We start from the raw sequence: 18,256 nt of genomic DNA, 5'->3' as shown, positions 1-18,256 counted from the left end.
TTTCAGAAACAGCTCCTGCCCCAAGAACTGAGGCAGACTTAGCAAGGAGGTAGCTCTCTGACTTTGCGGAAGAAGTCATCTCCGGTCACTGCATGATAGTAAAATTCTTGTGATGCTGTGTGGTATGATGGAAAGTGCTAGAAATATGCCCCCAAAGGTTTGCCACAAAGCTGTTCACAGAAAATTACTTGCTTGGGGCACTTTCTTTCAAAACTGTTCAAATACTGTGCCAATGAAGCTGCCGGTTTTCATATATGGCAGGAGACTGGTACTAGATAGAATAGATCACACTAAGACCAGAGCTGAGCGGAAGAAACAGTCTTTCAACAGGAATTTCCAGAACCTCTTCGCTACAGTGGTTACAGCTACACAGCTACAGCTGTGGAAGGGGTTACTTAAAGAGCCCAAGTCCATTTTCACTGAGCAGACTATCAGGGGTCAGTTTGGAATTAAGAGACTCTAAATTGCTCAGTAGCAAATCAGGGAGTCCAAATCTTTCAGGATTTTGGCCACCGGCTCTGAGAATTTACTGTCCCCAGCTAACCACGGAACCACTGTCACTTAATCACTTAACTTCCCATTAGTCTTCGATTTGCTCGAGCGGGCGCCAGTAACGTTTCCCTTTGTCCCTGTCTCGTGCTAGTGTAGCCCAATGGCATCTGTTCGCTATGGGAACATGAAGAGCATCAAAACGATCGTTCATGATCTTGACGAAGAAGTCTGACCATCTGGTAGGTGGGCGGCCACGCGGTCTTTTGACATCTCGTGGAATCCAGTCGGTAACAGCTCTAGTCCAGCGGTCATCTTTAAATCTCATTACGTGACCAGCCCATCTGATTTTTGACACCTTGGCAAACGAGACAGCGTCCCTGATTCTTGATCGTCAACAGATGTCGGAACTCCGGATTCTTTCTCTCATTTGAGTGAAACGTGATATTCCAAGCATAGCTCTTTCAATTCTTCTTTGAGGGACCTGAATAGCGTTCTCATCCTGTTTGCGTAGGGCCCAGCTCTCTGAGACATATGTTAATGCAGGAAGAACAGTGGAATCAAAGAGATGTGCCCGGAGCCGGAGGTTCTTCATCCTCTTAGCTATTTCTTCGACATTCTTGAAGGCGTTCCAAGCCGCTCTCTTCCTCCTGAGCAGCTCAGGTGCCAGGTCATTTGTCATGTTGACTTCTCGACCTAGGTACACATAGCTGTTGCATTTGGAGATGGTCATTCTGTTGAGAGTGAATGGGGCATCAGGAATGAGGCTGTTTCTCATAAACATTGTCTTCGTAAGATTCAGCTGTAGTCCTACCTTTTCACACTCACGGTCAAAGTCGGCCAGCATTTGTGCTGTTTGGCTGATGTTTGGTGTTATTAAAACAATGTCATCAGCAAAGCAGAGGTGGTGTAGTTGCCGACCATCTATCTTCACTCCCATTCCTTCCCATTCCAGTCGTCGCCTGACATTCTCGAGGGTGGCACTAAAGAGTTTCGGTGAAATAGTATCACCCTGCCGAACCCCTCTCTTGACATCAACAATCACTTCTTTGTAGAATGGTGAGATCCTGGTAGTGAATTCGCAGTACAGCTCACGGAGGATCTTGATGTGTTGGGCTTGAATGCCCTGATTGGCTAGGGCTTCAATAATTGCTTCCGTCTCAACAGAATAAAAGGCCTTCTTTAAATCAATGAACGTTAAACAGAGCGGCATCTTGAACTCCCGAGAAACCTCAATGAGCTTGGTTATCGTGTGGATATGGTCGATGGTGCTGAATCCTTTGCAGAACCCTGCTTGCTCGCATGGTTGTCCTTCATCTAGTGTTCTGCCAATCCTATTTAGGATGACTCGAGTGAACAACTTGTAGATGACAGACAATAGGCAGATCAGGCAATAGTTGCCAATGTCATGGATGTCTCCCTTCTTGAACAGTAGTACGGTCCTTCTGGTTTTCCATTGGGACGGAACCTTGCATTCAGACAGGTAGCGAGTGAAGAGCCGAGCCAGTGTATTGATGAGTACTGACTGCAGGTTCTTCAGGTGTTCAGGTCTGACCTTGTCTGGGCCGGGTGCTGTTTGTTTCTTTACTGACGAAATGGCGTGTCGGATTTCGGAAGGGAGAACGTTGGGAAAGACATATCCATCCTGTGGAATTTGGTATGTCGGCATGTGGACGTGGCTATCGAAGAGATTTGAGTAGAAGTCATGGATAATCTTCTCCATTGCCGTTCTGGAGGATGTGATGGATCCATCAGGACGTCGGAGGACAGTCATCTTGGTCTTGTAGTTGGCGAAGGACAGGCGGGCGTTACGAATACTTTTCTCGGCTTCTGCCGCATCTACCAGCACTTCTGCTCTTCTCTCTTTGAGGTCTTCTTTGATCACATCTCTGCACTGCTTTGCGAGCTCGGACTTTCCTTTGCAGTTGCCTGAGACATGCGCCAAACCACGCTGGTGAATAAGCTCAAGAGTTTTTGGAGACAGGCTTTTTTTGTGGCTATCTCTCTCTTGGCGTTCCTCGCACATTCATGGAGGTGCTGAACCAGTCGATAGTATTCCTCGTCAATGTTGTCAACAATGGCATCTTCCCATGTTGCTGCAATAGTGCCAAAGAGCTCCCAGTTGGTCGTCTTTCTGGGAGTTCTCTTTTAAAACTTTGCAGCCCTTTCTCCCCGTTCTGTGAAGTAGAATTTTGCATGAACGAGACGGTGGTCCAATCCTGTTCAAAATTTTGGAACAACAGCGACATCGGTCAGGCAAAACCATTGATTGAATATGATGTGGTCTATTTCGTTGTGGAATCGTCCACTGGGAGACTCCCATGTCCAACGTTTAGATTCTGCCTTCTGGAACTGTGAGTTACCATGGATGGTCTTGGTCGCCATGATGAACTCAGACAGCCTCTCACCCTGTTCGTTCCATTCTAGGCCATGGGTCCCGATGTGAAGTTCTTCAGCTGATCTTCTCGGTCCTATCTTGGAACCACTGTGTGACTTTGAATATGTTACTTGCTTGTTTTTAAGGACTCCTCTAATCAGCTTCTTTTAACACATTTGGTCCAATTTTTTAAAACAAAACACCCTAGGTATTTTTCAAGTATTTTATAATTAATTATGGTAGGAACGCTTGTCTACAAAGGTCAATATTTTGTTAGAATGGGAGATATTTTTGTTTGAAGTGGAAACATTCTGTAATGCTTTTAATATTACAATAATTCTTTTCCTGATGTTTTCTCAGAGATTTTAAGTAGCTTTTAGGGTTCAGGTTGGAATAGTTCTTATTTCCTGTTTTGTTCTCAGCATAAAGCATGGTGAAGGGAACACAGTATATGCTAAAATCATTAATTATTTGTTCATGAGTGAAAATGGATGACAGCTGACAAGTTTGCAGATAAGTTATTTCACTACAAAAAAAGACAAGAAATACAAACAGTAGATATATTTGTCTAAGATGTAATAAACGTAAGATATCTATAAACAAAATATTTCAAGGCAAATTAGAAAATAGGTACTTCCCAAGAATTATGATTATTTTAAAATACAGGGTTAGAAAATATCATTATTGTGTAGGCACAGACAACCCATGAGAAGAAAATGTTTTGCAGAGAAACCTATAAATTTTACATTTTCACAATCATAAATTCTGGGAAATATTCATCTTCACGAAGTATTAATTACTTTTGTTTGAGAGGTTCCTTTGATAAGAGATTACTAATTTGTTGTTAAAGGTTGAGCCTTGTTTGCTTATCTGTAAAAATATATTTCCCTCTATAGTTGGTTGCTTTCTACTTTAAACCCCATCAAATGTGGTGCACTACTTTTGGAGTATGAGTGGTGTGAAGTACGAGATGTTGTGTGGCCTCAAATGTGACTGCACGGTCCAAGGATAGGTTTACTTGTGTGTGCGACTTGGCCAAAGCATGTAGAGAGCAGCCGTGAGCATGGAAACTTGTGAGTTCTGGAAGTTTTTGGCTACTGGGACTGTGTCCTTGAGGCAGGGAGGGGCCTCACCCAGCCACTCTGGGGCGCTCCTGAATGAAATAGCCTGGCGTGGGGTCTAGAGGCATGGCTGTGGTGTGTGGCATTTTATGCTCACTTCTAAGAGGAAAGGACAATGAGTATCTGGATTGTGGCCATTAATGAGATTGGCCCCAGTCAGAGGTGGCTTGTGTGTCTGACAGCCGAGTTGCTGGAAATGTAGGGGGACATGGGTGAGGGTTACCCATTCCTGGTTCCATTGAACCTGGAGTTTTCAGTCACAAATCCCACATATCTGAGTTTTCTGCAGCTCATCTGTACTTATTGAGATTTCACTGCATATTAAGATTTTTTTTTTAGAACATGAACTCTTTGTTATTGTTTTATAGTTCTGGATTCTGTTTTATACTTATTTTAACTTTGAATTGAACTTGTCATAACACCTTAAAAATATGAAAGAATAGCAGAAAGAGGGTAAAGTACTATTCCCACCCCCACAGTAACATAATAAATGAAAGCCAGTGGACATATGGTCTAACTATAACAATACCAGAGTTATAGCAACAGTAGAAGTAGCCTGCTTTCCTGAATCAGACAGGGCATTCAACGGGTGATGGAGGTAGTAACACAAAATATCGGTCTTCTTTCTTGGATTCTGATTCACTTAAATAATCTACTGACAATGGAAATGTTTTCAATGTGGGAACCCGAGCAAAACACTATGGATTTTCTGTTGTTTGTGAGTTGGAACACTAGGGGACAGCATTAAAATATTCCAGAGTTAGTTGTTATTGATCACTTGCAATGCTGTATATTAAGTAAGAGATTTTATTGTTAAAAACTATTGAGTGTCCTGTTGATTTCAGTGGATGAAAAGCACAAAGTGGAAAATGCGCATTACAAACCCATAATTTTGGCCTTCGTCAGACAGTGATTTGAATAATTTAGAAAAAGGGCCCAGATTTCTGGCTGCAATAAATAGTAAGGCTGTGTAAATTCAAGAATTGTGATTTTTCTGTTCAGTTGTTTTGTTCTTTTTATTCATTTGAGGTTAATGTTTTTCACAATTTTTAGTTTTAATTTTATTTTTTCAGGCACTTTGGAAAGGCATGAAACAGGAGAAAGAGCGAGAATCATCCTGAATTGCTGTGATGATTCACAGCTCCTAAAGTCTGAATCTGTATTGCCAATTGCTTCAGAGACACATAAACACAAAACTGTAGAACAGAAACTCTCCAGCTCCTACCAGTTTGGGCCAACACCTTGCCATGGTCTACAGGTAGAGTCTTCAAGTAAGGTAAGTTCAAATCCAACTACTGATCACAAAGAACATTATCAACAAGAGAGAAGTTATATGCCTTCATAAATATGGGGCAATTAAATATCAGTATATAAAAATGCAGATGAACCAAGTGATTCTGAGATCATTGAGATAGCTATTTAAGTGCTACTCACATTTTTGTTTTTGTTTTCACAAAGTTTTTCTGACATCCAAATCTAGCTATCTCTTAAAATCTAGATGATTTTCATTTAGGGAGAGGATGTTCTATTCTGTGGTTAATAGTCATTTTTCTGCTTGAGAGTAGTTGACCTTTCAAATTACTTATTAGAAATTTAAAATGTATCAGAAAATCTGGCTCTCATATGGAAAATCTTTTGATATAATCAGCAACTCTAGGGTCACTGGCACTTTAGGATTTTAAATCTTTCAATATGTATACACAGTAACTTTACTATTTTTCAGTTCTAACTATAATATGGAATTTTTCACTGGCTTATTTAAAGGAGTATTTCATAGTTTTGTCTTCCTTACTTACAAGTTAACCCCATATCATGTTTTAATTACACCTTTTAAATGCACAAATGGAGGTAGTCTTTTATTTCACGCAAACATTTTCATACAATCTATTTACTTTTAATAACGATACATCATGCTCTTTCCACTACATACATGGTATTTTCAAATGCCTTATAGATTGTTTCCTGTATTACATTTCATGAATAAATTTTCTGTAAATCTAAACAATTTTCATATTCAGTGTTATTTACTAGGATCTATTTTTAGAAGTAGAAGTTTGAGCCAAATTTTAGTATATTTTTAATTATATATTGTTAACATTTCCTATTGTTTAATATCACAAAGACTGTCAAAGTATGATGAATAAGAACTTTAAATATATATATATATATATATATATATATATATTTGGTTTGTTTTCCTGCTTTAGTCAGGTCTGACGGCTATGCTTAGGGATCATTGGGGGGGCCACAGACACTCTGGGTACTGAGCCTGTGTCAACAGCATGCAAGGCAAGCACTTTACCCACTTTACTAGCTCTCTAGCCCTTAAACAAGATTTGGTTTTATTTTCTATGCATAGAGACAGATGGAAGAAAGGATTAGTTTCTGAAAAGGCTGATGACTGTCAAGCTATATCTCCAGTTGGCATCACTGAGTGCTGGACAGCATGAATTCTTCAGCCTGTTTCGGCTTAGAGATCTGCTTTAGTGGGTTTTGTTGTTGTTGTTGTTGTTTATTTGTTTTGTTTTGGAAACTCAGCTGCTGTACTCAGGAGTTTTACTTTTGGTTCTGTGTTCAGGGATCACTACCTGGATAGGTGTGGTCCATGTAAGGTGATGGGAATACAAACAGGGTTCATTGTGTGCAAGGCTGGCTCCCTACCCACTACACTATCTCTCAGCCCCAAGAGATATGCTTTAGTTTTATCAGTGAGAAAAGGGTTTGGCAGTCTTTTGAGAACTGGGACACACTCAACAAAAAACAAGAAATGAATATATAAGTACCATTTATTGTTTGATTTCTAATGGTAATGATAATTACTATTCTTTCATTGCTCAGCACATTCTCACAGAAGCAAAACTAGAGAGAGGGTAGAAGAGGTGGGATGGAATTACATAAAGAGGTCCCTCACGGGTAAGAGAAAAAGGGTGTTCATTCTTTAAATTCTTAAATCTTAAATTTAAATCTTAGTCTGCTAAAATGGTAAATTTAATCACACATATATTCTTTTTTTTAACTAGTGAATCACTGTGAGGTACAGTTAGATACTTACAAACTTTCATGCTTGTGTTTCAGTCATACAATGATCAAATACCCATCCCTCCACCAGTGCCCGTTCTCTACCACCAATGATTCCAGAATCTCTCCCACCACCACCACCCCTCCCCCACCCACCCCACCCCACCTCTATGTCAGGGCATTCCCTTTTGTTCTCTCCCTCTTTTGGGGTGTTGTGGTTTGCAATAGAGGTATTGAGTAGCCATCATGTTTGGTCTATAGTGTACATTCTGCATGCATCTCCCAACCCGAGTGGGTCCTCCAAACACTCTTTACTTGGTGTTCCCTTCGCTATCTGAGCTGTCTTTCCCCCCAGCATGTGAGGTTCGCTTTCAAGCCATGGAGCAAACCTCCTGGTCCTTATCTCTACTATTCTTGAGTGTTAGTCTCCCATCCTGTTACTTTATATTCCACAGATGAGTGCAGTCTTTCTATGTCTGTCTCTCTCTGACTCATTTCACTTAACATGATACTTTCCATGTTGATCTACTTATATGCAAATTTCATGACTTCATGTTTTCTAACAGCTATATAGTATTCCACTGGAATCACACATATATTCCAAGGACGGAATAAAACCCAGTGAGTGAGCCAGGTTGAATGTAGAATATTCCTGGTTTGATGCAACAAAGTAGACTGGGAATTACTCCATAGAATAATAGAATGTGGCCATGTCTCTTGATTTGTACATTTCTGATGGCTGGGATCTGGCAGCAATAAAACTAGTTCAAGAACCTATTTTACCAGCTTAATTTTCTCAAGGTAAACTGCTCTCCTTTTCAGTTTCTTGAAAGACCTCAGACCTACACTTTTAGTAGTGATAATAGTAAACAGATTCATATTTTCCTGATATAACTTTGTTTCCTGACTCCAGAAAGCAATAAAAGTCAGTGCCTTGTTTTTCTACTCAGACTGCTTCCATTTTCATCAGATAAGTATGGTTTCCAAACTTTAATTTCTCCGGACTGAGATACCTGAATGAGGTGGTTTACCTTCATTGTTTTTATACTATATTTTGGTATTATGGATTTTAATATTAACTGTAGCACTGAAGCACTGTCCTCCCAGAGTTCATTGATTTGTTTGAGCAGTCACCACTAACATCTCCATTGTGAGAAATGTTACTGTTTTTGGCATATTCGCTGTGCTATCGCTCCAGTCCTAATGTTAACTAGAGTTATTAATAGAATTATTTCATCACTGTGACTTACAATACTGTTGATGATAGAATTTCATGCATAGGACGTTTCAACACATAACCCCATGCATTTCTTCCTTTATGAATAGGATTATCTTCATTGCTTAGCATACATTTGTCTTCTCAGCATTTCTTTACATTTATCTTAGTGTTTTATTTGCATATTTGATAAGCAGGACATTTCAAGGGTACATATCTTTTTTTATGTCATTTTATGTCATAACAATGACATAAAAAGCATAGACTTATCATAGTAAAATGCTTCAAAAGGGAAAATTCATCTTAAATAGGGAAAATGAGGAATATTAAGCCTAAAATTTAGAACTATTTAATGATACTTTGTGTTTCATAAATTTTTATGTGCATTTTGTGAGACATTAAATATCAAATAATTAATAATAATTTAATCATTCAATTAAGAATTCTGTAAGGTGAGTAAATTGTTTAAATGGAAAAAAGTAGCATACTAAATGCATGTTTCTACATGCTTACCATATGTTAACTAATGTTATAAAATCTCTGTAGTGCATTCTTCATGATTGAATTTTTGAATTTATTAGAATACTGTTTTCCCTTTTCTTTGGAAGGGATAGAAAGATTTAAAAGAGAATGATAAATACTCTAAAACTTTTTTTTTTAAAGACCTGGTTTGAAATGTTCAGGGAGTTGAATTTGTTCAGCTAGACAAAGAAAAAATCTTTGTGGTACGAAAAGGCAGGGCCTTAAAGGATTTAAAGGAATACAATATCATATTAATGATGGGGAGCTGTTTTCCTCAGAGTCAACTGAGGGTAAAACAGGATAGAAACTGTTTAAATTGCAGTGGGAGAAATTTAGTTTCAAAGAAGGGAATAAACAACCATACAGATAACATTTGTACATGTGAAAAATCCCGTGGTTTCATCATATTTTAAGGAGAGAAAGCCTGTTTTCTCTCTATTGGTGGATTGGCCTTAAATTCTTTGAATGCATTTATTTGATTTATTTTATGCATTTTAATTAATTTCACTCATTTGTAAAATGAGAAAAAGGATATTTCAGATGATTTCAACAGCCACAATTTAAAACTGTAATGTCCCAAGAAGGAGTTTTTAAAAAATTGAGGTGGGGGGCAGTTGGGGCTACACCTCACAGTACTCAAGGGGGATCAGATGTGATGTGAATCAAAGCTGAGTTGGTGCATACTTTGCAATTTTCTTACCAGCTATATTCTCTTGGACCCATGAAGGCCTTTTTTTTAAAAAACCATTTTTCTATAGCATGGTCTCCAGCTTGCCCTAATTGCATCTGAAGAACTACACTGTGTAATATAGTAGTAATTAAGCACATATGTTTATACCCTTAAAACTTGATCAGCACCATATGTGAAAAGAATATTTTGTATATACAAATGGTCCAAAACTTATGATGGTTTAAAGAATTTTTTTTTAACTCATGATGATACAAAGCCATGTACATTTCAGTATCAGCAGGCTATCCTGTTTTTCACTTTCATTATACTACTCAAAAATTACATGAAATATTTAACACCTTATTAATTAATGGGTTTTGCATTAGAAAATTTTCCCAACTATCCATAGCATACTGTAAGCAGAATTTGTGTAAAACACTGTAAATTTGGATGAGACTAAGCTATGCTTAGTTTGTTAAATGCATTATTAATGACATTTTCAACTAGCCGTGGACTTACCGAACTATAACTGGATCACAAGTAAGTCAAAGACAGGGTAAACTGAATAAGATAAACTGAAACATTATGAAATTGAATTTCACCTATTTCTGATTTTTAATTCAAATGCTTGGTAATTATCATTACATGTGTGTGTTGCATTTATGTGTATTGGGCAATGATGATATACCAGAGATAAAGATTTTTTTTTTTGAAAGGATGAGAAAAAAATATGTTGAAGGCTTTGCAGACCATCTTTTGGTGTTCTAAGTACTCAATTTTGCTACTGAAGAATGAAAGCTATCACAGACAATTCTTAGACAAATAAGTGCAGTTTCGGTCCAATAAAACTTTATTTACAAAAGCAGATAATTGGTCCTATTTTGATGAATGCTGATTTAATTTGTCAATTTCTGCCTTCTTTGAACCCGAAGATCATGACATCCTAGAGGGAACTGACAGAATAAACAATACTTGCACCCTTATTCACTATTTGAATTTTTAAAAGCATTTTATAATTTTCAGAGCTATTTGGAATTTTGTACCAAATCTGTTCCTGAGTAGAAAAGATGGCATTTACATGTTTGCAAATTTTTCCTTTACAGAAAAGTAAATGTGTACATTATAGGTCTGAATCCAAGCAAAATTTTTCAAAAGACAGTTTCTTTCTTTCTTTCTTTCTTTCTTTCTTTCTTTCTTTCTTTCTTTCTTTAATTTATTGAATCACCTCAAAAGGCAGTTTCTTGAAATAATGTACTTACATGGGCATATTTATCCAGGCATGAGATTGATTACAAATATAGAATATATGTACATTTTAGTCAGATTTTCCAGAAATTTCTTTTTAAACTTTTATTGACTGTAGAGGGATATCTGTTTGATGCATTTGTTGAACAGTCTTATTAAGGCTGTATCTTGCTACCACTTTTTTTTTTAAAAAAAAAAGATGTATAGTTGACCACTAATAGAAAATTAAACACCAGCACTACCTATTTCTTTATCAGAAATAGGTGTCTGCTATTTTATACTTTATGGCATGGTTTGAAAATTGAGATTTGAAAGTTCACCTGAAATTTGTATATATAAATATGAAACAATTCTTTGTGGCTGCATTACATTTTGAAGATTAACTCAACTTTTATTGAAAAATTTTTATTATCAAAATCAAAACATGACAAAAAAGAACAAATAATATAGATTTGAAAACAATTATCTGCATTCCACAGAGATATATTTTGAATGTAATTTTCTGCTTTGATCAGTAGTCAATTTTAGGTATGTTCTTTTTAATGTAGTGATATATATTTTTTCTAATGCAGATGGTATATTGAATCATTTAAAAATAATTTTTAAGGAAAATATATTTCACTGTTCATTATGCAAATTGTAGAAATTTCAATAGAGATTGGATTGATAATTTTCAAATATTTTAATTTAAAACCTCTGTTTAAAACTTTAGTGACTATATGACATGCTCTTCCTAAGAAAGAATAGAGAAATAGCCAAGGCAGGGTTTTGAATTCTTGTGAAGTAATATAAAATTGAAATTGAAAGCGTGGGACCATTTCCATAAGCCTTTTACATATCTGTGATTTAACAATTGAAGTAAATAAAATTTTCTGTAATACTTCTTACTGTGTATTGCTACTTTATCTTTGCAGCAGGAGTCTTAAGCTTTTATATCTACCTATCTATCTATCATCTATCTATCTATCTATCTATCTATCTATCTATCTACCTATCTATTGCTGTCTCTAAATAGATAGATGTATCTCATTGATGAAGAAAACCGGGAGGGAATAAAAACCTATTCAAGCTTTATTTTAAACATCTCGGGGTCACTAAGAAGAGTGTAAGTGCAACACTGAGAGACTCCAGCTGTCTTCCTGAACACACAGAAGCAAGCCTGACTTTCCTTCTGGACTTCAAAGCCCAGCTTGTATCTAAACATTTGCTGGCCATGTAAATCAGAGGCACAAAAGGAGAATGTGCCTATTTCATGGTGCGCGGTTGGTTTGAGCCTTGCATTGTGCGCGTGCTGGTGGGGAGTGCCAACAACAGAAGGGCACTGTGCTGACTTGTGTGACAAATGTAGTTAACACCAGATCCATATTAATGTTGTCAAGCTCCCTTGATGTATTTAAACAGATTTTAATTATTTTCAGTGCTTAAAGGCCTGAAATATATGGCCTAATAGTTCTTCAAAGAAAGCTTACTTAATGTGCGAATGTAAAACCTCTCATAAAAATGAAACTTTTATATTGGCCTTAGTCATTGACATAGGTTATTCATCAAGTCTGCAATTTGTGTGGCAAAGTGCCATTTGAATAGTGTATTGTTAGGATACTTATGGCCCACTTGACAAGAGCTCTTGCTGTAAATAGTGCAATTTGACTCCAGCTGTTAAAGAGAGCCTTTGACAGTGGGCAAATAGAATGGAGATGCTTACTGCACTGCCGAAAAATCAATATTGGGTTCTTGTTCATAGTAACCTGTTCTTTTCTCTTCTGTAGATTTATAAACGATGATCAAGGGTTTATAAGTGGAAGTTTAAATATTATTTTAAATGTAATTCACTCGGAGTTTCAAATTAAGACTTGGGATAAGTGGCACAAGTGCGGGGTGTTCGGATATTATTTCCAGCCCTCTAGTTCATGTTTAATCATAATTATAGGTAACTTGAATTCTGATTCTCTAGCTTCCTTGGAAAAGAACAGATGTTTAAAAGTACACTGGAAAAGATGTGTATATTGTATAATGCTGTGCTGGTGATTTCTTCTCGATTTTCTTATCAATTGGTCCTTATTCTTCTCTGTGTTGACTTTTTGTATAGATGACCAGGTTCTTTGTGGCGTGCCCATAGCAACATCTAGTGATGTTGACAGCTGGTAAGGTCCCTGGTGTTGTTCAAGCTTACCCTAAAGCAAATCTTGCTGATTTTGAAGAGTTTTCTAACAGTTGTAGTAATACAAGATTACGATAATACCTGGCTGTTTGTAATAGATATTGAATCTGTTCAGCAGCTAATTACATTAGCTATACCAGGCTTGGTCTTCATTGGGTTTTCTCTTCTGTCATTAGTTGTTATGTTTAAAATATAGATGTGAAAGTGATAGACTCAGAATGAGAAAATAAGTCTTCACGATCTTAACTTAAATCCTGACATTGAAAAAAAAAATAAAAATATCCGGTAAAATTTCTTTTTAGCTGCTATTCTTTCCCCAGAATTGGAGATCTAGTTGATTTCAATCATTTCTAGTTTTGATAGAATTTGATTTGGACTCTTTATTACTGTTTACATGTCACAAATTTTTATCTAAGGTGTGTTGAGGAGAATTTGAAAGCTGTTTCGAACGTGGGAAATGCTGGTATTATGTGTACTTTCACAAATGCCTGTTTCAATGAGGAGTGTTGAAATAGCCATCTTCCTATTACTGACCACCTCACACTTATTGAGTTCGTGATTGAAGTAGCAACTGAAAATTCATAAAGCTGGCCGTATAATTGTGTAGAAAGACCTTTAAGGCTGATTCAAGGTCAGTGCTATTGTTTTTGTAATTGCTGATAGGCAGTCATGATTTCTTCCAGAAAAAAAAAGGTTTATTCTGCATTGGCTTATTTCAGCTGGCTCCAAAGAAATGAAATCTCTTCTATTAATTTTAAGTTAAATCTTTTCACTGAGTAAATATTTATATCATTTTTCTAGGACTAGATTTGGCCTATATTTACCTCAGTTTCTCTTATTCCCTCCTGTATATACAATTTAATGGGGAAATCTTTTAAATTAAATTTTCTGTTTATATTCAACATTGACTGGTAGGAAAAGAATTACAGCATAAAAACAAGAATAATATTTAGGCATTTTAAGCACCTTAGTTTTGGATTTAACTTAACATATTAACCATGTGTTTAAGTTTTGTTCATACAGATGAATAACTATATGACATATATGACATATCAATAACTATATGACATATCAGTACATCTATCTATATTAGAAGCTATGAATTGTGTAATCTCGTCTTTACTGTATTACCTACCCATTGCTGTTTGAGGACTTTCTTCTCTCCCTAAATTCTTCTTTCCTTTTCTACTTTCTTTTCAGTGGTAAATTGTTTTTGTTTAAATCTGTGATGTTACTGCATTTGATAAGACCCTGTTTCTTCCATTACAGACTCAGAGTTGACCTAGTGAACCTTCTAAAACACATCTGCATCTGCTGCGTACAAGCATTCTTCATAGGATTCACATACTGCATTTTTCTTTGTTGTTACTGTTCATTGTTTTGGTTTGCCCCCTTCCCTTCCCTCTGGATATTGTCATGCTGACCAGGTCTGACACACTTAGGTTGTGGGGCTCACTTACACAGCTGTGGTCCTTACAGAACTCCCTACTGTGGTGCTTGCACATATGCTTGCTAGAAGCTTCCTCCTAACAGTGGTGCACACACACTTCAGTCGTGGCACTCAGGAGGGGGCATGTCTCAGTAATTATGGTGCTCACACACACCTAATAGTGCATAGCCAGAAATCACTTGTGATACCTTATATATTAGACATAGCATTGCCAGGAACAAATAGCAGCTCTCAAAGCCGTGGCCTTGCAAGGAGCCAAGCAACTGTGCCCTTCCCCTCAGCCCCACATGTTCTGTCTGTGAGCCGTGTGGTCCCTCTTGGCACAGGCTACCCCCTTTATGAGAGTTTGGAAATTTCTTGGTTACCAAATCAAAATCAGGAAAATCTTGTGCTTACTTTTTTATGGTAAACTCAGGGGTCATAGAGAGTTCAGGAATAAAATGAAGTCTGTAGAAATTCACGGTTTAGCTACAAGAATTAGTGGATTATAAAATTTCTTTTTGAAAGCCGGTGATATCACCTGCTGACCAATGCCATATAGACCCTTTTAAGGAGTTCTCCGGGATCACCACTTCTATGCCAATAACTTATGTATGTTGAAACTGGCTTCATGAGAAAAGCAAATGCAAAAAATGGAACAAAGGCAGTTCTCAGAAGAGAAAGCATTTATTCATAGACAATTTCCCTTAGGTTGCTAAAAACCAAACCAAAGAAAACCTTAGCTTCATTAATTGGAGCTAAAAATATCCTGGATTTCCTGAAGACCCATGCCAGTTAATAAGCCTGTCTGTTTTTCAGAGTGGGGTTTGAATATTGCATTGTATTTTTTGAATTCTTATTCCCTTCCGCTTCTTACGGATAACGTTGTTGTACTGACACATATCTGCTCGGTACAAGCAGGGTTTGCACACATATCAGTCTGTGATGCTCCCACATTTAGCTGTGGCACTCTTCGGGAGTCTGCAATGTCGTATTTGTTGAGGTGCTCACTAAGGTTACTGCTCTGCGATTTGTGCTCCTGGCATATGATCATCAAAATCTTTCTTAGTTGCGATGCCAGGAACCTCATCCCTTTTTTTGTGATGCTCACACACATCTATTTTGGTGTGGATTGCACTGTCTGTGGTATCCACAAGCATAGGCCAAATTCAGATGACAGAGCTTCCAGGATTGTACTTGGTATACGTGGGACACCTAGGATCTGTCACCATTGTCAACTTTGCTAACTTAAAAGACAGGTGCTTTAAGCTATTGTGCTGTTCCTTAGGGTCCTGAATCAGGTTTTCAGTGACTTCCAGATGCCACCCATTTCTCTGCAGCTTAAAATGAAGTTCTTGACATTAAGTACAATGACATAAATAACACTCATTGTAAATTCCTGCGTAATGCTTAAACTAATGTTATCTTGTAAACAACTGTTTTACCCTTCAGTTAAAATCTCTTTGATTGATAAGCATTTGAACCAAGTGTGATTACTCCTATCAGAAATTTAAAAAAATGATCATGAGAAGCGGGCACTTTTATTTATTTATTTTTAATTTCTTTTATTTTTTTGGTATGTGTTTTGTCTGTGTGCATTCAAACAGTACTGAAAATTGTAGGGTTGTTTTTTATTTTGTTTCTTAAATCATCACCTGTTCTTAGAAACCTCATGGTTTTCAAAAAGTTACCAAGAAATCTTATAAAATACAAAGCTTTTCTCACTTTTATTACTTTTCCCCAGTTCCCACTAGAGGTCTCTGATCATTATAAAAAAAAACAAAAACAAAAACAAAAAAAACCCAAACCAAACCAAAATAGAGGTGTTCTCTATTTACTGTCTGCTAGCAAATGTTTTGTTTTCCTTTGTGTTCTTTGAAATGAAATATTAATCCTAATGCATGGAGAGTAGCAATTGAGGGGTAGCACTGTAGCACTGTCTTCCTGTTGTTCATTGATGTGCTCGAGCGGGCCCAGTAACATTGTGAGACTTGTGTTACTGTGTTTGGCATATTGAATATGTCACAGGTAGCTTGCCATGCTTTGCCGTGTGGGCGAGATACTCTTAGTAGCTTGCCAGGCTCTCCGGGAGGGGCAGAGGAATCCATCTCAGGTCGGCTGCATGCAAGGCAAACACCCTACCTTCTGTGCTATCGCTCCAGCCCAATAGAGGGGTAGATGTCAGAATTGTTCATTCTGGTTTAGCATTATAGTAGGCTTTTGAAGACAGCTCTGAGAGGAATGGAGGAATCAAACCTGGGCCAGCCTCATGCAAGGCAAACACCCTACCTGCTGTGCTTTAAACAAATGGGAAAAAAAAATCCACATTCATTAGGTTGAAGATTGTGTATACCTGGTGTCTGACATCTCTTAATTGTGTGCTCAGAATCTCACATGACTGATACTCAGTGTCATCTGAGAGATCATTTCAGATGTGCTGTGTCATCTGAGGTCTGGGTCTTTTTCCAAGCTTTTGCAGGTTGCTGGCATAATTCCGTTCTTGTGATTGTAAGCTGGGGTTCCTATTTTCTCATTGGTGGGTCACATATTTCTGACCCTTACATCTTCAAGACAGCAGTAGAAAATGACGTGTGTATTTAGACCTCCTTGGCCTTTTAGTATGTGACATCTCCCTTTGTAATTAGCCACTAAAAAGCTGCCTTCTTCAGCTGGAATAGAGAAGGGATCACTAAGTTAATGATGGTTGGAGTAATCATTCGGGATGGAAGATGTGTGCTTAAAGTAGATAAAGGACCAAACATGAGAGGCTTTCAGTATCTATATTGCAAACCATAATGCCCAAAAGTAGAGGTTATGAGGGAAATGGTCTGCCATAGAGGCAGGAGGAGAGTTGGGATGGGGGTGGGGATACTGGGAACATTGGTGGTGGAAAATGTACACTCGTGGAGGAATGGGTTTTCCATTATTGTATGACTGAAACTCAAATGTAAAGCTTTGTAATTGTATCTCATGGTGATTCAATTTAAAAAAAAGCAGCCTTCAGAGACAGTGCAATTAGATCAGTAGTTAATTAATTAATTAGATTAGATTAGAGCAGTGCAACTGATCATCTAATCTTCCCATTATAAAGTCAGATCCTCTGGAACCTTACCTGTAGCCATGTCCTGTCCTCCCATTGTTCATTGATTTGATGGAGCAGGCACCGGTAACGTCTCCATTGTGAGACTTGTTACTATTTTTGGCATATCAAATATGCCATGGGAAGCTTTCCAGGCTCTGCCATGCAGGTGGGATACTCTCTGTAGCTTGCTGGGCTCTCTGAGAGGGACAGAGGAATCGAACCTGGGTCGCCGGCGTGCAAGGCAAGTGCCTTACCCGTTGTGTGAGCACTCCAGCCCACACATTAAAGGGATCAGCTAAATGATGGGGAGTCCCCCTTATGTGTTTTAATTACTTGAAACATGAGTCGGACCCGAAGGGCTATGGTGGCTCTAAGCTGGTGCCTGTATTTGTCCCTGGCCAGCCCCAGGATGAGAGAGAGTGTGTTGAGCGTGGGAGCACCAGGCCCAGGATCCCAGGCCTACCCCCCTCACATGGGCTCAGCTTCCTTCCAGACCCTTCCTTGCAGACAAGAACTGAGTTCAAGGTGCAACGGAATTCACAGAACACCAATGGTCCCTATCCCAACCTATTAGGGGTGCCTAGTGTGAAGGAATAGGTAGGATTTTTTTTTTTGATCACTTGGTCGCTTGATATCCGGTTACTCATTGATTTGCTCAAGCGGGTTCCAGTAGCATCTCCATTCATCCCTGTCTTGTGCTAGTGTAACCCAATGGCATCTGCTCGTTCTAGGAACACGAAGAGCCTCAAACCAATCATTCAGGGTCTTGATGAAGAAGTCTGATCATCTCATAGGTGGGCGGCCGTGCGATCTTTTGACGTCCCGTGGAATCCAGTCAGTAATGGCTCTAGTCCAGCGGTCATCAGCAAATTTCATTACGTGTCCAGCCCATCTGATTTTTGATGCCTTGGCAGACGAGACAGCATCCC

The 18,256-nt window shown here is 38.0% G+C and overlaps 1 protein-coding gene across 1 annotated transcript in view; it reads left to right on the top strand.

The window, feature by feature from the left end:
- The window catches only part of WDR72 (WD repeat domain 72), a 224,983-nt gene that overhangs the window by 57,080 nt on the left and 149,647 nt on the right, over positions 1-18,256 (top strand). Inside the window, exon 13 of the mRNA XM_056115668.1 lies at positions 5,061-5,263. Within this exon, the coding sequence (XP_055971643.1) occupies positions 5,061-5,263 (203 nt within the window). The remainder of the gene's footprint in view (positions 1-5,060; positions 5,264-18,256) is intronic.

The sequence above is a fragment of the Sorex fumeus genome, unplaced genomic scaffold (assembly GCF_029834395.1).
Source record: "Sorex fumeus unplaced genomic scaffold, SorFum_2.1 ptg000029l, whole genome shotgun sequence".
NCBI lineage: Eukaryota > Metazoa > Chordata > Mammalia > Eulipotyphla > Soricidae > Sorex > Sorex fumeus.
This window is presented reverse-complemented; position numbering and strand designations above follow the sequence as displayed.